A 20,416-nucleotide genomic window follows, 5' to 3' on the forward strand; every position below is an offset into this window, starting at 1 on the left:
GGTTTGTTGCAATAAGCAGACTTTAGTTCAAATCTAAACTCTCTCTCTACCATCTACCCATTCATCCATCCCTCCGTTATTTATCTGCCTACCCTTCACCCACCCACCCATCTACTCACCCTTTCATTCACAACCCACCCATTTCACCTTTCTACCATCTACTTATCCACTGAGCCTTCATCTATCTACCCATTCATCGGCTTACCCGTCTGTACCCATCTATTCACCTACCCATCGCCCATTTCCCTACCCATCCTTCCTCTCGGTTTCCGCACTCATCCAGCCGTCTCCACCATCCACTTACTCATGTATCCATCCTGCGCCCATCCGTCCGCCCACTCACCCACCGACTTACTACCCAGCCAACAAAGACTACGTGAAGCCTTCTATTATAACGCGCCAAGTATTGTGCTAAGTCCTACGGAGACTGTGGTAAGGGGAGCAGACAGGCCCTGGGATTTACAGCCTATTGTCTGACTGCAGTCCCTCATCTGCAAAGCAGTAAAATGATATCTACGTGTAAAGGCCGGCTGGGATTCCCCCACGAAAGAACACACATGAAGTACTTCATCTACTTCCCGGCTACACAGCTAGAGAGAGATAACATTACCTACCAAGTCGTAGGAGGGAGTGGTCCAGAGCAGGCAAGACTAAGATAGACCCTCAGCATTTGTGGCAAAACGCCCCCCTGCCCCCCCAGCCAACAATAAACAGAACCAGCAGGCAGAGCCTCCTGTTTCCCTTCTGGCAGAGCCAGTCACTCCATGGCTGTCCTCACCCTCTCTGCTTGTCAAGGAAGGGACGTTACCTGGGCAACACCAGCCATCTCTCTGGAAACTGCTCCTGTGGCAGAAGCAGGCACAAGACACTGGGGTTCTCCACGTCTGAGAAGAGTGGAGTCTCTTAGCTCTTCCACAGGAGACAAGCTGTCATCAGGTGGGTGTCCCTCCCCTCACTGGGAGAGGTGTGGCTCAGAATGTACTGGAAAGGCTCTTCCCAAGGATGGGGGCCACAGCTCTGCTGCTTGCTGCAGCCCGAGGCTCGCGTGCACACAAGTACGCATGCTCCTCGTCACTTGTCACGGGTACTCTGAGGAGCTGCGGAGGGGAGGACGTCCCTACGGTGGTGGAGCTTAGCAAGCTAGGGAGGAGGATGTGGACTAGCTTTGACACTTTATTTCCAGGTCCCGCGCGGAGTTGCCCAGCCTGTCTGAAAGCTACTGGCCCCAGGGGGCTTCTGACAGTCAACTTAATTAGAACGAAGTCCAGCTCCTCAGCCACACAATCACTCGGCAGCTGCTAGTGGCCGCTACAACAGGCGGGCGCAGATGAAGGACACTCTTGTCACCACAGAAAGAACTATGGGGCAGTGCCATGCCCCTGTCACCATGCCCAAGGTCCAATTCATCTGCAGGCAGCATTGTGCTCAGCACAAGGAAACAGTCTTTATCTGCTTCCTCCCATAGGGGACATGAGTACTCTAAAGTTCCAGCTACTAGGTGTGTCCAAATTTTTGACACTGCAACATGACACTGCCACCTACAAAGTTCACAGAACGAACACACACACACACACACACACACACACACACACACACACGCCCGTCCGCCCCTTATAATGCTGAGTAATTTAATACTTTTGTGTTAGGCCACATTCCTCTTATATATGAGCTATGGGGTACAGACTGGACAGGCACCCTTCCTCAGGCTTTTCCTCCAAAGTGCGGTTTCACAGTGAATTGTCCCCTACAGACTCATGGGTTTGAGCACTTGGCTCCAGCCGTCGGTGCTGTTCTGGGAGTTGGTGAGACCTTCTGGGTGTGGGGCCTCGTTGTTGGAAGCAGGCTGGAAGGGTAGGGGCATGGAGGCTGCAGGTGGGCTCTGCTTCTGGCTCCATCGCTCTACTCCTCAGCTGGCAATCATGTAACAAGCAGCTACCACCTGTTCGCTGTCATGTCTGCTTCCCTGTGATGGGCTGTGGGCACAAACAGACGGCCCTCTTCCCTCCCTGAAGCTGTCAGGGACTCTATCACGGTGACAGGATAAGTTACTAATTTACGTGGTGACCCCCAGAGTCCCTTGCACACCCAGTAAGACAGGAAGGCTGATTACACCCCTGTCCTGACTCTATACTTGCTATGGCCTGTGGATGTTGGTGCGGGCAGACAAACGGCCTTCTAGACCTATCATATACATGTATGAAATTGTCATAATGAAGCCCATCATTATGACTAAATTAACAAGCTAATAAAAGCATCAAAATGCTGGAAACGCAAGTTGATTTTATCACAGGGTGGGCCCTTCTGATCTAGAAACATTCACAGATCATGGTGAATCTGTTTCCCTCTGATGAGGATCCTTCCCTTGCCTCAGGCTTGAAAGATGAAACAAAACCTTTCCTTCTCAAGTTGCTTTTGGTCGTGGTGTTTATCACAGCAACAGAGAGGAAATGGATACCTGAGAAAGCTTGTGACCCTGGTTGACTGGGGACTCCAAGGCTGGGAGTCAGCCCTTCTGTCTTTTGTTGTACGTGCCTGTCCATTATTTTTAAGGTGAAAGTCTGACCCCAATGAACCACCAACCATCCCTACACATACAGTTCGGTGGCCCTGACCATGTCCTGTACAGCTGTCATCCCAAAGGAAACTGAGGACGCCCAACAGTCAATGCCTCTTCCCCTTCAACAGCTAGTCTCCAGGTTTCTGAAGAGGCCACGGAACTGGAGTCAGACAAGCATGTGACCCTTTGAGCCAGACCTTTCCCACTCAGCAAGATGGATTCACGGTTGACAGGCAACCTAGTGACTGTCAATATCCATTCCCTCTCATGATGTGGAGTTCATCGTGGTGGCCAGGTCGACTGTTGCTGAGCTGCTTGTCTATTGATAAGGGCTGGGCTGTTCCCACCTCCTGCCTCTGTTCTTCTGCGACCATCTGGATGGCTACCACCCCGTCCTGTGACCTCTGCTGAGCTGTGTGGGTCTTTCAGGGAACCTAGATTTGGCCCGAAATCAGAGGACTTCATTTTTTTTTCAGATGTAGGGGGCAGGGAGGAGACAGAAAGCACCCCAGCAATGCTACCAATTAGATAACAATGGCTACTCCTTAGTCAAGAGCAGCTGCGGTGCATGATGGCCTTCACTCTTCCTTCTGAAGGGTCTGCACTTAACACCTAACATGTTAGCTTCACGTGTGCGCATATGTGTGTATGTGCAGGGACTCAGGTGTGAGGGTACAAGTGGAAGCCAGAGGTTAGCCTTGGGTGCCATTCTTCAGAAGCTGATCATCTTGTTTCTTGAGACCGGGTCTCTCACTGGCCTGGAACTTGCTAAGTGAGCAAGTAGGAATTCACCTGTTGGCCCTGGGATCTCCAGAGCACACCATCATGCCTGGCTTTTTCACATGGGTTCCGGGGACTGAACTCACGTCGGTCTCCAAGCTTGCAAGACAAGCTTTACTTACTAAGTTATCCCCTCAGGCCCTCACATAAACTTCCGTAATCTCAAAAGCATCTCAGGGAAGGTGAACCCCACTTTACAGATGAGAAAACTGAGGCAGAGAGGTTAAGCCACACAGCCAGTCGTAGCAAGAGAACTAGGGTAGCCATGTTTGTACCCTGAGTGTCTGACCTCACGCTATCAATCACGGAGGATGTACCCAGGACTGGAGAGATGGCTCAGCAATTAAGAGCACTGACTCCTCTTCTCAAGAACCTAAATCCCAGCACCTAAAGGGTGGTTCACAACCATCTGTACCTACAGTACCAGGGGGTTTGACTGACGCTATGGGCACCAGGTACAGACATATCTGCAGTGAACACCTACACACATAAAATAAATACAATAACAACTTTAGAAACCTATGCCTTCCCGTCAGTTGGACAGCCTAGTTGATGTGTGGCCGAGAAGCCAGCTCCTGGGGAGATGGGTATTTTGTCTGGAAAAGGTCTCAGCTTCAGCTCTCAGCCTAAGTGACCACCATAGGCAGCTTCCCTGTCGCTATTACTGCTGCCAAGGAAACAGCAGGACCCAGGTGGGTGTCCTGTTCTACTGGCTCTGGGCATCAGCTGGTTGCCTGGGTAACCATGAGTCTGGCTGGTGAAGATGACCCACCTAGGTGTCAGGCTCCCGGCTGGGTACCAAATCCCACGCGCACTGCATCCCAGGCACAAACTGATCATCACACAGATGTGCGATGCTTTCCACTGAGTTCATGTTGCTTGGAGGCAGGGACGAGGCTTCTACTTTCTCTGCAATATTGCAAAGGGTAGCTGAGCCACTTGGTGCAATGAAATCGCTGCTGGTGGTCTGTTCAAGGCAGGGAGGAGAATCCTAAACCTCCGCATCAGCACCAGAGGCACAGCCTTCAAACAACTGCCATGGACCGGGAACCCTGGGGGTCTGGGCCAAATGCAGACTTAGCCTTACAGATCTGGGCAAGGGCTGTCAGGAAGCCCTGGAGACTCTAGAGCCCTGTAAAAAAACAAGATCCAACCCGCACGCCTGTTGGCTGGCTGTGAGGTAGACACATCCCAACCTGTTGGCATAGATAAGGATGGAAGGGACCTCTTCCTTTTCCAGAGTGACTCTGCTGGCAGTGTGGGTTGACCTGTGTCTCCCCAGGAGTTATACCCCAGTTATAACTCCAGGTATCTGACTGTGACCTTAGTAGAAATTGGGTATTTATGGATGGGATCAAATAAGATGAGGTCATGCTTGATTATGCTGGGTCCTTAACTGGTGCCCTTACAATAATCCACATGGAAACTCTCTCTCCTTCTTTCCTCCCCCTCCCCTCTCTCACACACACACACACTACTACTACTACATGTATAAGCAGACATAAGCAGAGAATGGAGCTGTGTGGCCAGAAGGAAGGAGGGGAGGGCCAAGGGTTGCTTGTAGCCCCCAGAAACTGTACAAAATCAGGCAAGGATGCTCCCGGAGACTCCAAGGGAACAGGCCCTGCTCACACCTCGACTCTGGACTCTGCCCCAGAACATTGAGAGAGTGAGTTCTAATATATATTTTTTTAAACAGCTGGAGCTAGAGGTCCTGGGAAACCTGCATTCCTGGGGAGCAGCAGGTGGGGGCTGGCCTGCAGTCCAGACCCCTAGCCCCTCGCATCTAGCTGTTCCTTGAGCCACGCTGATCCATCTAGCCCCATCACGTCATCAATGACCCTCAGCTCATCCTCCATTTGCTAGGTGCCAGGTCTTCCTTTCCTTAGTCGTCCTGGTGGTCGGCTCCCTCTGACTCCTCAGGGGGCTGTGGAATCTACATTATCACCCCAAAGCCTGCCCTGGCCCTTGCTGCAATGCACAAGCCCTAGTCCTGTGTGGCCTCAAGTGGGCGGAGCCCAGCCATCCGGAACCCTCCACACCTGCATCATCTGTGATGTCAGAAGGAGCTACCTGGGGACCTGGCAGGGTACAGGAAGAATATCCAGGAGAATTCGGACAGGGACGTCAGCCTCAGCTGACGTACGGTCCTTGGCAATGAGAAGCCACGGGGGAAGATTCTACATCTTCCTTCCACAACAGCACAGACCATCAAACCACCAACAAATCAAGGCTTCTTCCCATAAGCTTCCCCAGCGCTAATGCCCATCCTGAACAACCCTGCTAGGACCCTCAGTTCTGCCCACACATAAGAAGCATCTTAAGGCTTAAGAGACTCCATGCCAGCCTGGTACACTGTAGATGGGTGGTACTCAGACATTAGGTGTGTACCAGCATAGTGAATGAGTTTATCCCTGTTCAATAGCATTGTTCACAACAGCCAGTAGGCAGAAGCAACGCAAGTTCACAACGTCATGAACCAACGGCGGCACACGTACATACACATCGGAGTATTACTCAACCTTCAAAAGGACAGCAATGCTGACACGTGCTATAGCATACATGACCTGAAAGACATTCTGCTGAGTGACATACGGCCAAGTCTCGTGGGATTCCACTCATGTTAAGGTGCTGAGCGTAGCCAGCTTTTGGGGACAGCATGTTGAATGACAGTTGTTGGGGGTTGGGTCAGGGAAACAGGGCATTGTTTTTGAATGGGGATAGAGCCCCCGATTGGGATGACAAGGCTGGTGGTGACGGTATCACCACAGTGAGAACATACTCATATGCGTGCAGGTGGCAGGCGGGCTGGGCATTTTCTAGAAGCCTCGTCTGTGCCGCTTCCACCGTCTTCACACGACTGAGCCATCACACAGCACGCCAAGGAAGTCTGGGCTCCTCGTGTCAGCTACAGAACCAGTGCTCCAGCATGTGTAGGTTCGAGCACCCGGCTCTCCCTTCTCAACATGCTGGGAACTACTCCACACCAGTGCCTACTGCTCTCCCTCCTGCCCACTTCTGCAAGCCACCTCACACACAGTACCAGAGGCAGGACATTCTAGAAGATGCCAAAATGAGGCCCACTGAGGTCTTGCCACCCAACTTGGGGGTCACTCGCAGTACTTTTGGCTTGGTGACTTCAATCGCAGGCATTCTTGACTGACCAGGGCCCGACCCGTGACAAACACTCGTGCTCTGATAGGCTGGAGCGGGGCCTCTCGCTCAACATTAAAGCCAGGTGGAGTTGCTCAGCGCAAACACTTGTGATGGTTCATCTTCACTGCCAGCGTGGCAGGACTTGGAATCACTGGGAGACATACCGCAGGCATGTCTTGTGAAGGTGTTTCCAAGAGACCTGACTGGGATGGGAAGACCCACTGTCACTGTAGCTGACCATTTAATGGGCCGGGGTCCCAGACTGAATAAAATGGCGTTTAGCACCAGCATTCACATCTCCTTCTGCTTCCTGCCTGTGGACACACTGTGACCAGCTCCCTCAGCTGCCATATCTCTCTTGGCACTGTGGGCTGTATACATGAGCTATGAGCCAACAGAAACCCTTCTTTAAGTTGCTTAAAAAAATATTTTAAAGATTTACTTATTTTATGTGTATGAGTATTTTGCCCGCCTGCATGTATGTGCACCGTATGTAAGTCTAGTGCCTTCCAGGGTCAGAAGAGTGTGGATTCCTGGAACTGGAGTTACAGAGTTATGAGGCACCACATGGGTGCTGGGCAACCTCCGCCAAGCTGCAGGCATGACATCCTGTCACCGGGCCTGGATGACAGGACTTGGAGAAGGACCAGGGTCTCAAATGTACAGTTGGCCTCTGTGCGCATTTGTGACAGCCTGTGATGTTTGAGCTGGGTTAGAATGAGGAGTGATCCTTGTACCTTCTCCTGACCTCGTGCTAGGCAACTGTACTTTCCGGGAGGGAGATGGGGTTCAGACAGTAACTGAGAACCCCAGGAAAACCCGACCGTTTTCCGGGAGTGTGGGCTCCAGGTAGCTCATCATGGTGAATTCTAAGTCACCAATATGAGGGGAGGGGACACAACAGAGGATCCAGAGAACACATTCAGGCATTGGCACTTGACCTAAGGCTCTGAGGGACATAGCAATGAGGAAAGAGGGAGGCGTCAGATTCTGAGGTGGAATTCGGGCTTGGCTGCATGAGAAAATTATTCCATGAGGACTGGTTCTATTCTTTGTAAAATGTCACACCAGCCAGGGACACTGTGCGGCTTAGACAAGATGACAGATGGAATGGACAGAATCTAGTAGTCACTCAACAAACACTTACTGTGCTTTCCATTTTCTCTGGCTGTTGAAGCCTGGGTTGCACTAGTCATCTGGAGAGAATGTTGGTTCGACATAGTGTAAGTGGTCCTACCTCAGTTCATGACTTAGATTTGAATTTCTTTTATTTATTTGAGATAGGGTCACATGTGGCCAGACTGGCCTTGAATTTACTTCATAACCAAGAGTGACCTTGAATGTCTGACCCTCCTGGCTGCATTTCCCAAATTCCCAGATTACAAAGTGTACATCACTTTACCTGGTTTATGGAGTGCTGGGAATTGAACTCAAGGCTTTGTGTATGCTCGGCATACACTCTACCAATTGAGCCACCATGCAGCAGCTCTGTTAGGAGTGGACTTGCGTCTCCACGAGTGGGTATCTCTGTTTGTCTATGGGGCTCGGCATGTGCTAGGACTACAGTGAAGGTTCGAAACACCGATGCTTCAGGGTCTTGGTGACAGAGTTGTGACACCAACACCAGCCAGTCAGCTTCTCCCGGAGTCTCCCCTTCCCCGGACCTGTGCCACCGCCCCACTGGGCATGCGTCACCTCTGGAAGGGTGAGGGTGAATTCCTCTGTGGGGACAGCTGTGGTTGCTCTTTAAAGTCTCTGCCTAGCCTCGTTTCCAAGCCAATGGGCGGGCAGGAGCCACTGAGGCCAATACAAAACTGCAGGCCACTGTCATCTCCTCCACTGGGCCACTCAACCACCATGCCACCCTGAAAGCAAGACGGCATCCCCAGATCAGAGCACCCCACTGTCACCACAGCCTCCTGAGGAACAGAGGTCAGGTCAAACGATGACGCTGTCTTCTGGTTATGTCTGGAAAACTCATCCACAAAGACAAGGAGGGGGGAAAAATCAAATAAAATTCTGCCTTAAAGGGCAGAAAGCGGGCTTACCCACAAACCATGTATGTGAAAACCCTCCCTGTGCGGCTCGGTGACTCATCGGTCCCCATCAAAGTGTGTGCTGATGACACATGGAAGCTCCAGTCCCCTCCTTGCTTAAAAGAAAAAACAACCCACAGATGCCACTTCTTTCCTGAATGCTGGGAGAGAGAGCCACCATGCTGCTTCAGGGACCCAGGCGGGCTTTCATACCGAAGGGGAAGGAATCTCAGTGCTGTCAGGGTCTCTAGGAGGGCTGGGGAAGGACGAAGGTTCGAGGGCAGGCTCGGAGGTCCGAGAACATAGTGAAAACCCAGCTCCTCCATTTTCTCTCACGTGCATGTGTGTGTCATGCGTGGACATGTGTGGGGGCTCAGGAATTGTCACCTGGACTTCCTTCCTTGCTCTCTTCTAAGGCAAGGTCTCTCACTAGAACCTGGGGCTTGCTGACTAGGTGAGGCTGACGGGTCAGTAAGCCCTGGGGATCTGTCTGTCTCTGCCCCTCTGATGCTGAGGCTACAAGTATGTTTAAAAAGGGGGGGGGGCTCCTGAGGGTGAAACTCAGGTCTTCATGCTCAGCTATTTTTCCCCCTCCTTCCCCCACTCTCTAACCTTGCTGCTTGGGGCTGGTCACTGTATCTGTCTGGGTTCCAGATGTTTGGCCTATGGAATAGGGAGACGCATCAGGTCCCCAGGGTGAGGACTAGGTATCAAAGCCCATGTGCTGTTTGTAGATAGTAGACATTCAAATTCTCTCCCCTGGTCCTTGACGAAACCCCATTTCCCAATATGAATGCCAGTGAATTACTGAAGACCCGAAGCCCTATCTAGCTGCTCTGAGCAGAATCTAGCAGCCTTTCTTCACCTGTGGCCTGGTCTCCGCTACCTAGGCTCCACAGTGCTGGCCAACCAGTGGCTTCACATCGGACAGATGCTGAGAGAAGCAGCCGCAGGGAGAAAGTCCTTGTTTGGCTCACATCTTCAAAGGTTGTAACCCAGAGCCATCTGGCTCCACTGTTTCTGGACTTAAGGTATGGCAGGGTGACCAAGGAGGAATGTCTTATGGCCTAGGCGCCTGTTCAACTCAAAGCAGCCAAGAAGCAGAGAAAAGGACAGAGAAAGGGAGAGGAGAAAAGCGCTAGCCACACTCCTAGGGGCTTACTTCCTCTGGGGAAGCCCCACCTCCTAAAGTGTCCATCAATTCTCAATAATGGTATCAAATCCTGCGTGGGTGGTAATCACTTCCGAAGAGCCCATCAGCTGGCAAACCTGCTGTACAGATCAGCCTTTGAGTGACATCTCCCATGCAAACCATAGCGCTGTGTCATAAAAACATTAACTAGAGGGAACCGGGCAGTGGGGGCACATGCCTTTAACCGCAGCACTCGGGAGGCGGAGGTAGGCAGGTCTCTGAGTTTGAGGCCAGTCTGGGCTACAGAGTGAGTTCTAGGATGACCATGGTTACACAGAGAAATCTTGTCTCAGAAAAACCAACGAGCAAACAAATGGAAGTCTCCAGAACTGCATTGTTCATAAGTGTATCATCCAGGACTGTTTTGAGCAGTCTAATGGACAGGAGCTACTCTCTCTCTCTTCTGGTCAGGTGCAGTGTACCCACACTGTGTAGGCCACTAGCCCGTCAGTGGCTATCTCCTTAACCAGAGCTGGTGTGGCGCCAGTGTTTGCACTCAACTCACCCTCCTTTGACCTAACAATGGCTCCTGGGTGCACACGCTGTGACTGATGCAAAGAACAGCTTCAGGACATCAAACAAGCACAGATATGGCCTCTGGTACTGGGCAGTCTGGACCTTGGCAGGTAAGGCATCACACAGACACAGAGCTCGGGACCTTTGGGAGGATTGAAGCGAGGGAGACAGTGGATCTCTTCCTGCATCTACAGAGACACGCTACCATATAGAAAAGCCAGAGAACCGAGGACCCAAAGAGTGAGGTGAGGAAAATGATGTCTGCGTGATGTTTTCAAAAGAAGACAGCCCAAGCAGCCCGCTAGGCTGCCGTCAGGGACAGTTCATGGCGGAGATACAGGCTGGAGAAGGGAGACTCGGTTTTCATTCATAGTTTTCCCTGATTTTAAAGGACCGCCACAGACCTGGGCAGGGTTCAGTTTGTTTGTTTTATTTTTTCCAAATTTATTTTTTTATTTGAGAATTTCATACATGAGTATTGTATTGACATCACCCCCCTACCAACTGCTACTACCATCTCTACCTTTATCCCCTCAAAACCATAACTTCTTTAGTTAATACTGCTAAATGTACATATATAACCTATTATAAGACTAAACTGCATATATATATATATATATATATATATATATATATATATACACACACACACAACCTATTGAATCTATTGGTCCTATGTAGACGTGTTTAGGGTGACCACTGGGGATTGGATAATCTATCAGGGAGCTTGTCCCTCTCCCAGTAGCCACCAATTGCCTGTAGTTCTTCATCTAAAGGTGGGGCCTTGGAAAATTTCCTGCATCTCATTGGTACAACAACGGGTACCATTATGCAGGTCTTGTTTAGGCAACTATACTGTTGAAATTTCGTGAGTCCAACGTCCCTGTCGTATCTCGATATATGCTATCTAACACGTGGTCCTGGTCCTCTGGCTCTTAGAATCTGTCCCCTATACCAAAATGTTCCCTAAGTCTAGTGAAGATGACAATCAACTCTGCACACTTGACAGTTAAGATCTGTGTGCTTTGTTACATATGATCATAGTTCAAGTTTTAAAATCATAAAAAGTGTGAACAGGTCCACAGCAAGTAGAAATTCTTTTGAAGTTTATCCTTTTCAATCTTCAAAATGGGGACTCTCATCCCCTCCTCCCAGAAGCAGTGGGTATCAACTACTCAGGAGAAAGAGTGGACAGCTTCCACTCACAGTGACTATCTGGTGACCATTGCCCCACAGCCTGGCAACTAACTCCCACGCACCCGCAGTGGGAATGTGGGCACAAACACCAGAGTGTTCCTGCCTGTACCAGGCCTAACAGGACGTGTCCTGTCACCAGAGGATTAACAAGCTGAGCCACACCCACAGCAGAACAAACGTCACCCAGCACAAACAGAATATAGCGTCACCACATGAACAAGAACACGTCCAAGTCTCACAAACCCAATTTTCAGCCTACAAGCCCAAGGCACAAATAAGTCCATTCATAATAGTGAATTCAAGCAGGCCAGACTAACAATAGATGCTTCTAGGTGTGTGGGCATTGGAGACCCACGGTGGGTAGGGTCCTCACACTTCAGGTTCCCTGGGGAGAGTTCTCTGGGTCACCTCTTTTGGTCTGTATGCTTCTCTCGAGGCTCCCGGGAGGAGCCATTCTAAAGGACAGAAGCACCTGTGCCAAGCCTCATCTGGGGTCGAGTACTGACTTACCTAGCACAGAATCTGGGAGAGGTGAGAGGGTGGGGAAGTAGGGAGACTGTAGGCTCAGGGTGGGGTGCTGTCCTTCTCACCTCCATAACCCTGCCAAATTCTGAAGAAGAAGCTGAAAGGAAGGACAAAGCTAACCCAGAGGCCACCTGCCTAGGTTTGTGTTCCTGTCCCGCCTGTGTTAGGGGGGCACTGAATCTGTTTGCTCTTCAGCTCCTTTTTCAAGATGAGCCTCATTAAGCCTTGGGGTTCCATGGCATCCCCCCAGCATGGTTCCCAACATCAGACAGTGGCTAGTAATTGTTTTTATTTTCTCTAGCATACAGAAAGCCTGAGAGCATTGACTCTCCTCCCCAAGGCCACCCAGCCTCTGCCACTTGTTAGTTTCAATCCCAGGAGCTCCCCTTGTTGTTAGTTACAGGGACCCCAGTGACTCTTTGAGGGGCCACACTGAGGCTGGAAGACACTAAGGACTAGCAGCCCTGTCCACCAAAGGCCTCCACACTTGGGTCCTCCTAAACCAGCCACCTTTGCTCTCTGGGACACCACAAGGCCTTCCAGCAATGCTGGAGTCTGGCGACTTCTTACAGTTCAACTTTTACAAGGGTCCCGGAGCCACTCTGACCCTTCTGGGAATGAAGGCCAAGAGCTAATGTGGATAGGTGAGGCAGACACGTAGCTGGGTTGTAAAAGGACCAAGGCCCTGTCCTGCTTCTCCTTCCTTCTTAGAGGGCAGGATACTTGCGAGTCATACAAGAGGGCTAATCCAGCGACTGGGAAGTGAGGGGCCGGGCCAGGTCCAGGCACTGGGTAAACGGGAGTGGTGTAGTATATATGGGCAGGTGTGGGAGCTAGGCAGACGGCCAGGGACAGGTGACCAACCAACCTTCACCCATAGCCCTCCAGACATCTGGAAGGCCTGGAAGGACATGCAAAGCTCTAGACACGCAGTACCGAGGAGGGACCAGGGTCTGTGAGAGCTAATTTTCTGGGGAAGGAGGGAGCTATTCTCACGCCCCTCCCCCTGGCTATTAGACTATTGGAAAAAAAAATGGGCCCCAAGCAATTAGAATTTCTCCTAGAATTCATGCTGAGGGAAAGAAAAGGCTGGAGTGGGTGGGGGGGTGGCAGTCAGAGAAGGAACACGGATCCCTCCAAGAGAATGCACACAGTTATGACAGCTCCTCAGACCACCTCATGGGTGAGTCTGGAGCAGAGACAATGAGGGGCCAAGGACTGGTGGGGCTACCCCTCCACAAGGGCTGCTTAGTTGTGTGCTTCTATCGCTAAACCTCATATTGCTATCTTGAAGATGGACTTCGGGGGTTGGGTTACTGGGACTCTTGGTCCCTCCTTTCCGTTTCTCACTATTCCGTGTCTGTTTAATTGGCATACAGACAGTGGTGGCCAACCTTATATTGTTAGGCTGCCAGGGCCCGGGATCTGACCCTATTAATTCCTATGGGGTTATGTGTATGGGGGGTGTGAATGCGTGTAGCAGCTTCTGAACCACATTAGGAGGCGAAGGCTGGGCTGCAGAGTACCAGTTGCATAGATGAGGGTAAGGTACCCAGCTAGGGGTTCACCACCAGCCGTAGCTACTCCTCAAGGTATCCAGGCAGGCTTGCCCCTCACGGGTGTGTGTACTGGGACCTCTTCTCTCCAGAGCCCAGAGAGAAAAACAGGCCAGTTTCTCACAGTTTTGTAAGCACGGGTCGTGCCCTTCCAGCCTGGAACACAGTCGATGCCACACAACCTAGGCTGGCCCCTCATAGTGTTACACACATGCCCTGGTGCACACAGTGGGCCTGTCCTTGCACAGTAACATATATTAGGATGGGTCATTCTCTTTTGGGCCTTGAACACACCTTATGGCCCTGTACAATACAACAGGCCTGTTCCCTCACAGGGTTGAACAACAGGCCTGTCTCCTTACAGCCTTACACATGGATTGGCCTGACTCCCAGAGCTTTGTACACACACAGGCTCTTATCTATCCTCTCAGACTTTGTATACAAAACAGGCCTGTCTCTGTATACATGACAGGCTGTTCCCTCGAAGCCTCATGCACACGTAAGCTATCTCTGCAGACCCTGGCCTCTGAGGGCCTGGGCAGGAGCAAGGAGGAGGATCTGAGTCAGAACTGAGGCCTCATTAACTTTGTGTGACTGTTTATGTTTCAAACCCAAGGGAATTGGCCCCAAGGGCCTACTGCTTAAACCAAACAGGACAGCCTCCCCAGGGAGCCCTCAGGACCGCAGGCTGGGCTCCTGGGGGTTTGGGTAGGGCAGAACAGCTCTTTCCCATCCCATTCCTAGGACAGGAGGTGCATGTCCCCTATTCCATCATGGGACTCCAGGCTTCCCTAGGCTTCCCTGACCAAGGCAGCTGTGGGCAAGAGCAAAGCTCTTTCCAGGAAGAGGGAAGTGGAAGGGAGAAAAAAAGGACTCAGGGCTCATGGCCTCATGTCTCCTCAGAGCAACTGCTGGCTTGCGAGAATCTATCCAGGTAGAGAAAACGGTAGTGAAGGAACCTCTCAGCCAAGAGGGCCATGATGGCAGCAGGAAACACACAAGGAGATCCCTGTAGAGATCTCCTGACTATAAAAAAAAAACGGCAAGACTCCTACAAGGGGGCGCAGCATCCCTTGGCTGAGGAGCCCTGCCCTTCTGAGGGCCACACACTGCCGTTGCAGCTAAGTCTTCTTAAGACCCAATTTTGCCCTCCTGAGGAAACACACTGCCCTGGGCAAGTCTAGGCAAGTTAAACTGGGAGACACAGTATCTGAGCGGAGTGCCGTCACGGCACGAAAAGAGCACACGCTATCTATATATACTCCCTGCTGTAGGCCACAGGCAGGAAACTCACAAATTCAAACCGTAGCTGTGGAATCGCTAAATGTCCTAAATTCTGATGTTCTGTTGTCAGCTTTTCCTTGCCCTCTGTGTTAAAAAGGAAAAAAGAAACAAGTAAAGAAAACAGAGGAGAACTCACTCCACAGTGGCAGCCTTTACCCACGGAGGAAAAGAGTGGCCGGGCTGTCTCAGGCACAGAGAGGGGGGTCACATCCCGAACGGGCTGATGAGTCCAAACCTCAGGCTGTTTGACAGAGAGGGGGCAGAATGGACCCACAGGACTGGATTAAAGTTGCCGTGTAACCATGGGCAAGCTGTCCGGCCGCTCTGAGCTCTAGTTCCCATACTGGCTGAATGACAGAAGAACAGAAGTGTGCAAGCCAGGCCCGACACGTTACGGACTTTATGTGAACAAACACCCAGATCTGTTTGGATTGGGACAAGGAAAGGTAAGGGTTCGAATCCAGGCCTTCCAGCTGGCATTGCTAGGTGGAAGTATTCCCCCAAACAGCTTATGATTCTCTGTCACTCTGCAGGGACAGACAGCAAGTCTTAATAACCCTCGCCAAACTCAAACCAGACCTCCAGGAGCCATCATTAAATCAAATTGCCATACCTGGTGGCCGCATACCCGAATCATTGGGGGTCACCTAACCCAGGTAGCATCTCACACAAACTTATATGGTGGGAAGAAGAGTCACCCACCTCCTGGAGGAAGGGACAGAGCCCGGTGAACCCAGTGCCATCCTCTAGTAACTGTGGCTTGGTTTCCCCAGGTATTTTTAAAGAAAGTAGTTTTTGTGTTTTTTTTTTTTTTTAAGATTTATTTATTTATTATGTACACAGTGTTCAGCCTCCATGCCTGCAGGCCAGAAGAGGGCACCAGATCTCATTACAGATGGTTGTGAGCCATCATGTGGTTGCTGGGAACTGAACTCAGGACCTCCAGCCCCTTAAAGAAAGTTTTCACTGACTGAATTTAGGGATTATAAAAATGCTAGACACCATGATAATGGAGGTTCAGGTCCTTCTAGAATTGCTGAAAACCCAAGAGCATTCTCCCCAGTTCTCTGGGTTCACTTTGTAAACCCCACACATAATCCTAGGTTAGAATGCTGAGATAATCTTTCCGCCAAAACCTCTTAAACTTTCATTTCCTTGTAAGCCTCAACCTGGAGACAATCCTCCTGCCTCAGACTCCAAAGTCCTAGAAACATAGACATGTGTCACTAAGCGTGAAATTCCACTGCACGCCTCTTATCTTGGTTACCTCTTGAAACTTCAGAAGCACAGCCAAAGAGGCGTACCTGGCATGCAGGGAAACATTCACCTCAACAGGCTGGCAATGAGTCAGGACCCTTCACCCCCCTCATCCCTTGCAGACTGAGCCCCCCTTTCCAGGACTAAGTCTGGCACAGATAGGAATGAACGTCACAGGGGCATGCCACCGGTGATATGGAGAGCAGGAACCTTGCCCAGCTGTCAGTACACAGTAGGAGCTCAATAAGTGCAGCCTCATGCTAACAATTCATGCTTAGCTCAGACTTGGCACCAGGAGTGTAGAGCAAGAAGATGGACAGGTAACAGGGGAGGAGATGAAGATCTCTCAGGGACAGTCACGTGATTTTCTGGGCACTCCTTCAGCTTAGTGCATGCTGCCAGCTTCCAAGATCCTCTAGGCCACTATGAAGACACCCCGTGACACGGTCCACACCTACAATGATGGGTTCTGAACCACAGCTTAGAAGGCAGGGGAGGGAGACAAGAGACATTCGAGAATGCACTACCCATGCCCTGTGACCCGACTCCATTACCTGGGCCACTGAACACAACAGAACTGGATCCTGGCGGGGGTGATGGTGGTGGTCCAGGCCTAAGAAGTGACAGCAGGTGCCTGTCTTCTCCAAGTGAAAGAAGCTTGAAACTTCACAGATTGAGAAGGGAGTAAGTGAAGCTGGGAAGCCAGCCCACCAAAAGGAGCAAAGATGGTGAACAAGAGAAGGGTTTTTCAACCTCTGCTGAACTCCTGTTCCATGCAGCTTCAAAACTTCTTGCTCAAAGAACGTTCTGGAACCCAGAGTGCAACCTCCCTGAACCCCAGGTTTGCCCTCCCTCTGATGAAAGCAGATCTAGGACCCTTCTTGAAGCAAGGGACCAGCTAGAAGGTTCTAAGATGAGCAGCCACCACCAAGGACCTGCTTCTATCACAAGGCACAAAGAACTTGGGGAGGCCGCAGAAACTCCCAGCAGCAGCAGAGATCCCTCACTGAGCCACCCACGAGGCAATGTTCCCCCACTTCAGGCCAGCTCTCAGCCATCACTCTCTAAGCCCCAAGGAGCCACTGCAAACCGGAAGCAGGGCCCCGACTTACCTTCCACTGCAGAGAATGGAACCACTGATCTCGCAGGTAGCTGTTGGCAGCCTGTAACAACAAGAACAGAAGAATGGCAGGTCATTTTCTAGAATGTCTCAGACCATCTTACTGCCCTCCACATAAGTCCCTAACCACTGCCATTTGCCCTGAGGCCCTGGCTTGCCTCCTGAAAAATTGTGCACTGACCCTCAAGAGTAAAATCAGAACAGAAGACATGGCTGCCAGTATGGGATAGTTTGGCTGGGTACAATAGTCTCCACCCTGCTGGCTGGAACACTTTCCCTGTGCTTATACATATTGGACCTTGGATGGTGAGAACTGGCCGAAGATGAGAGAGTTGAGTGATTGGTGCCTCTGTTCTGCCAGAACTGTCCAGGAACCTGGCCTGTCACACCTGGGGTTCCCTCAACATTCCCCACAATGGGCTTCCAACACCTCGAACGTATGTACCAGAGCTGAGCCTAGGAAAGACCCAGGTCCAGGTCACAACCCTGATCACATCCTAGGTATGAGCAAGACATCCAACGACGACATAAGGCCTCCAGAGGCCTGTGAAGAGAAGCACCCCCACTCACAGCCTGGGGCTCACCTGCAACCCCAGCTCTGGTCAGCACTGGCTCAGTATCTGGTCTCCTGACAATGGGCCACGGGGTGTACAACAGCGGAATGGAGCAAGCACCTTGCAGAGGCTCCACAAAGGTTCTCCCTTTAGCCCCGGCCACTGTGTGTGTTGATTTCTCTGGGGTTAATAATTTCCACAGTTAGCTCTACCATGGAGACTCACCAGTCTCATGAGCAAGTATAAACCAGGATGGGCCAGCTCCAGCACAGCCCCGGTCCACAGCCTTGTCTATGCTTCAACATATCACAGTGGAGAAGAAAACTCATGGGGGAAGGGAGCCCTCCAAAAAAACACATACACACTAATCACCTGTGGTGCTGCTATCCTGTGGGGGTAGAGAGTCCACAGATGGTACATCAAGGCTCTCGTGACAGGGAGATCACCCTGGACTGTGTAGTGGCCCCGTGGGATCACAGGGTCCGTGTAAAAGGGAGGCAGAAGGGCCTATCACACTGAAGCAGGGAGACGATCAAGGTCATAGACTCCAAGGAGCACCCAGAAGCTAGGAAAGGAAAGGAGACAGACTCTCTTCTGGGCCTCAGAAGCAGAGCCCTGGCCACATCCTGATGCTGGCATGTGGCACCTGGGATCCCACCAGGCAACTTCAGAAGATCCAACTGATCTTGGGATGAGAGTCAAGCCCAACCTACTCTGAGCTCCACTGTTACCTTTCTGATATGGACCTGGGGCTGAGATGTCACATGCAGCCCACAGTCTCGTTCCTAGCTCCTTTCCTTCCCACACACAGGACAAGTGCACACAGCTGAGGGACTTGGCCATGAGTGTGAGCTGGTGTGATGTGAAAGGGCACAAGCTTTGCTCTTAAGAGCCAGTGCATGGCTTGGCCCTGTTTCCTCCCATGCAGTAGCAGCCGAAATATCTCAAATGTCTGCTCGAGAACAGAGGCCCAGATGAGGTAGGTAAGTAGACAGATGGGTAAGTGGGTGGATGGGTGGATGGGTAGATGGATGGATGGATGGATGGATGGATGGATGGCTGGATGGATGGATGGATTGGTAGGTGGATGGGTGGATGGATGGATGGATGGATGGGTGGACGGACGGATGGATGGACGGACGGTCGGACAGACGGATGTGTATGTGGATGGATGGACGGACGGACGGATGGATGTGTATGTGAAAGGATGGATGGACGGACGGACGGACAGACGGATGTGTACGTGAATGGATGGATGGATGGATGGATGGATGAGGTAGCTATGTTGACAGATGTAAGCAGACAGGTACATTCACAGATGGATGGATGCACAGGCATAGGAGAGGAAAAAAGAGAGGCAAACCTTAGGATTGGTGAAGCATCCATATACCCATTTCATGGAACTTCAAAGAACCCTTCAGCTCTGACACCCTCCTCACCACCATGCTTTTGCCGGGTCTCCTAAAACAAGCATGGTGGTATGTCCCTGGACACCTGTGTATCAGGTTTGGACTATCTCGACTCCGTGGCAACCAAGGAGACAAGTACTATGGTCCAGTTACAGGTGAAGAAATGAGGTTCTGAAGTTTCCCACTGCTCAGGGCACTTGGCCAGTGGAGCAGACTTGGATCACACCTCAGGCCCATCTCCCTCCTAGCCTGCTTGCCCCAATACCCCCTAGGGAGCAGGCGAACCGTGTATGTACCTGGCTCTTGTGGGTATGGGCTGTGGCTCTGGGAGATGCTTGATAGTCAATGAAAAACACGGCACCTATGCCCAGTACCAAGTAGCCACCATGGAAAGCAGAGTGGGCCAGGCAGTGTGTGAAAAAGGTGAGCTTTCTTTCAGTAGAGGATGCCAAGAGACGTTCTGGAGGCCCAGGACAGGCCTCCCCAAGTGGCTTCTGGCAGGTGGCAACTTGGCCTGGCTGCACTGCAGCCAGAAGGAGCATCTGTCTATGAAGTTCCCTTGTAGCCAGGGTGGCAGCAGAAGAGGGTCAGGACAAGCCAGATCCCAGGGAATACTGGGCACAGCGAGGGAGGGCCTGGAGGGTGACTTGGGAGGAGAAGCCTCAGGAACCCCAGAGGGAGCTCACAGCCCACCTTGCCCCCATGGCTCCAGGCTTGCTCTGGTGGCTCTCTGACGGTGCCTGGTGATAACCTTCCCACAGGGCTGGCTCCAGGGAAGCCTGTCCAACTTCCTCCGCAGAGGCTGCCAAGTTCTAGTTCATTGTTGCATTGTCCGAGAGGTGAGAAAAACAGTCCGGAGCCTGCGGGGACTGTTCCCAAGTTCAGTTTCCTGGCCCAATCTCCAGGAAAACCAGCAAAGAGCAGCCGGGAAGGCTCTCTCCCTCTGTCTCTCTCTCTCCCTCTCACTTCCAGTAAGAAAGGAACCCATCCTGTCCCAATTCCTGCTAGCTACTGGTGTATATAGTAAACAGCTGTACATCTCCCATGGGGCTTTTGAGATTGGCAATGGGGGGTGGGGACACTGCTGGAAAGAAAGGTCCACTTGTCCTCCTGACACAAGCCACCTCGGGCGCAGTCTACTCTTCCTACAGGCGGACCCTCTGCCTCGAGGATATCAGCACTTCATGGTTCCCTGGAGCTCAGACTGTACCAGAAGCCACCAGCAATGTGGCCCACATAGGACATACACAGTGTAGGTGCTTAGGAGCTGGCCTCCT

General features: G+C 51.5%; 1 protein-coding gene across 3 annotated transcripts in view; it reads right to left on the bottom strand.

Moving 5' to 3' along the window:
* LOC121447191 (c-Maf inducing protein) overlaps positions 1-20,416 on the bottom strand; it is a 191,439-nt gene that overhangs the window by 50,372 nt on the left and 120,651 nt on the right. For 2 of the 3 annotated variants that reach the window (XM_041650303.1, XM_041650304.1), the window contains exon 3: positions 17,169-17,219. In XM_041650303.1, coding sequence (XP_041506237.1) covers positions 17,169-17,219 — 51 coding nt within the window. Of the gene's footprint in view, positions 1-808; positions 927-17,168; positions 17,220-20,416 lie in introns of those variants that run through there. The other variant, XM_041650305.1, reaches the window with a different exon arrangement.

Source organism: Microtus oregoni, unplaced genomic scaffold (assembly GCF_018167655.1).
Source record: "Microtus oregoni isolate MIOR12 unplaced genomic scaffold, Mior012 000004F_ref0000308, whole genome shotgun sequence".
Classification (NCBI taxonomy): Eukaryota; Metazoa; Chordata; class Mammalia; order Rodentia; family Cricetidae; genus Microtus; species Microtus oregoni.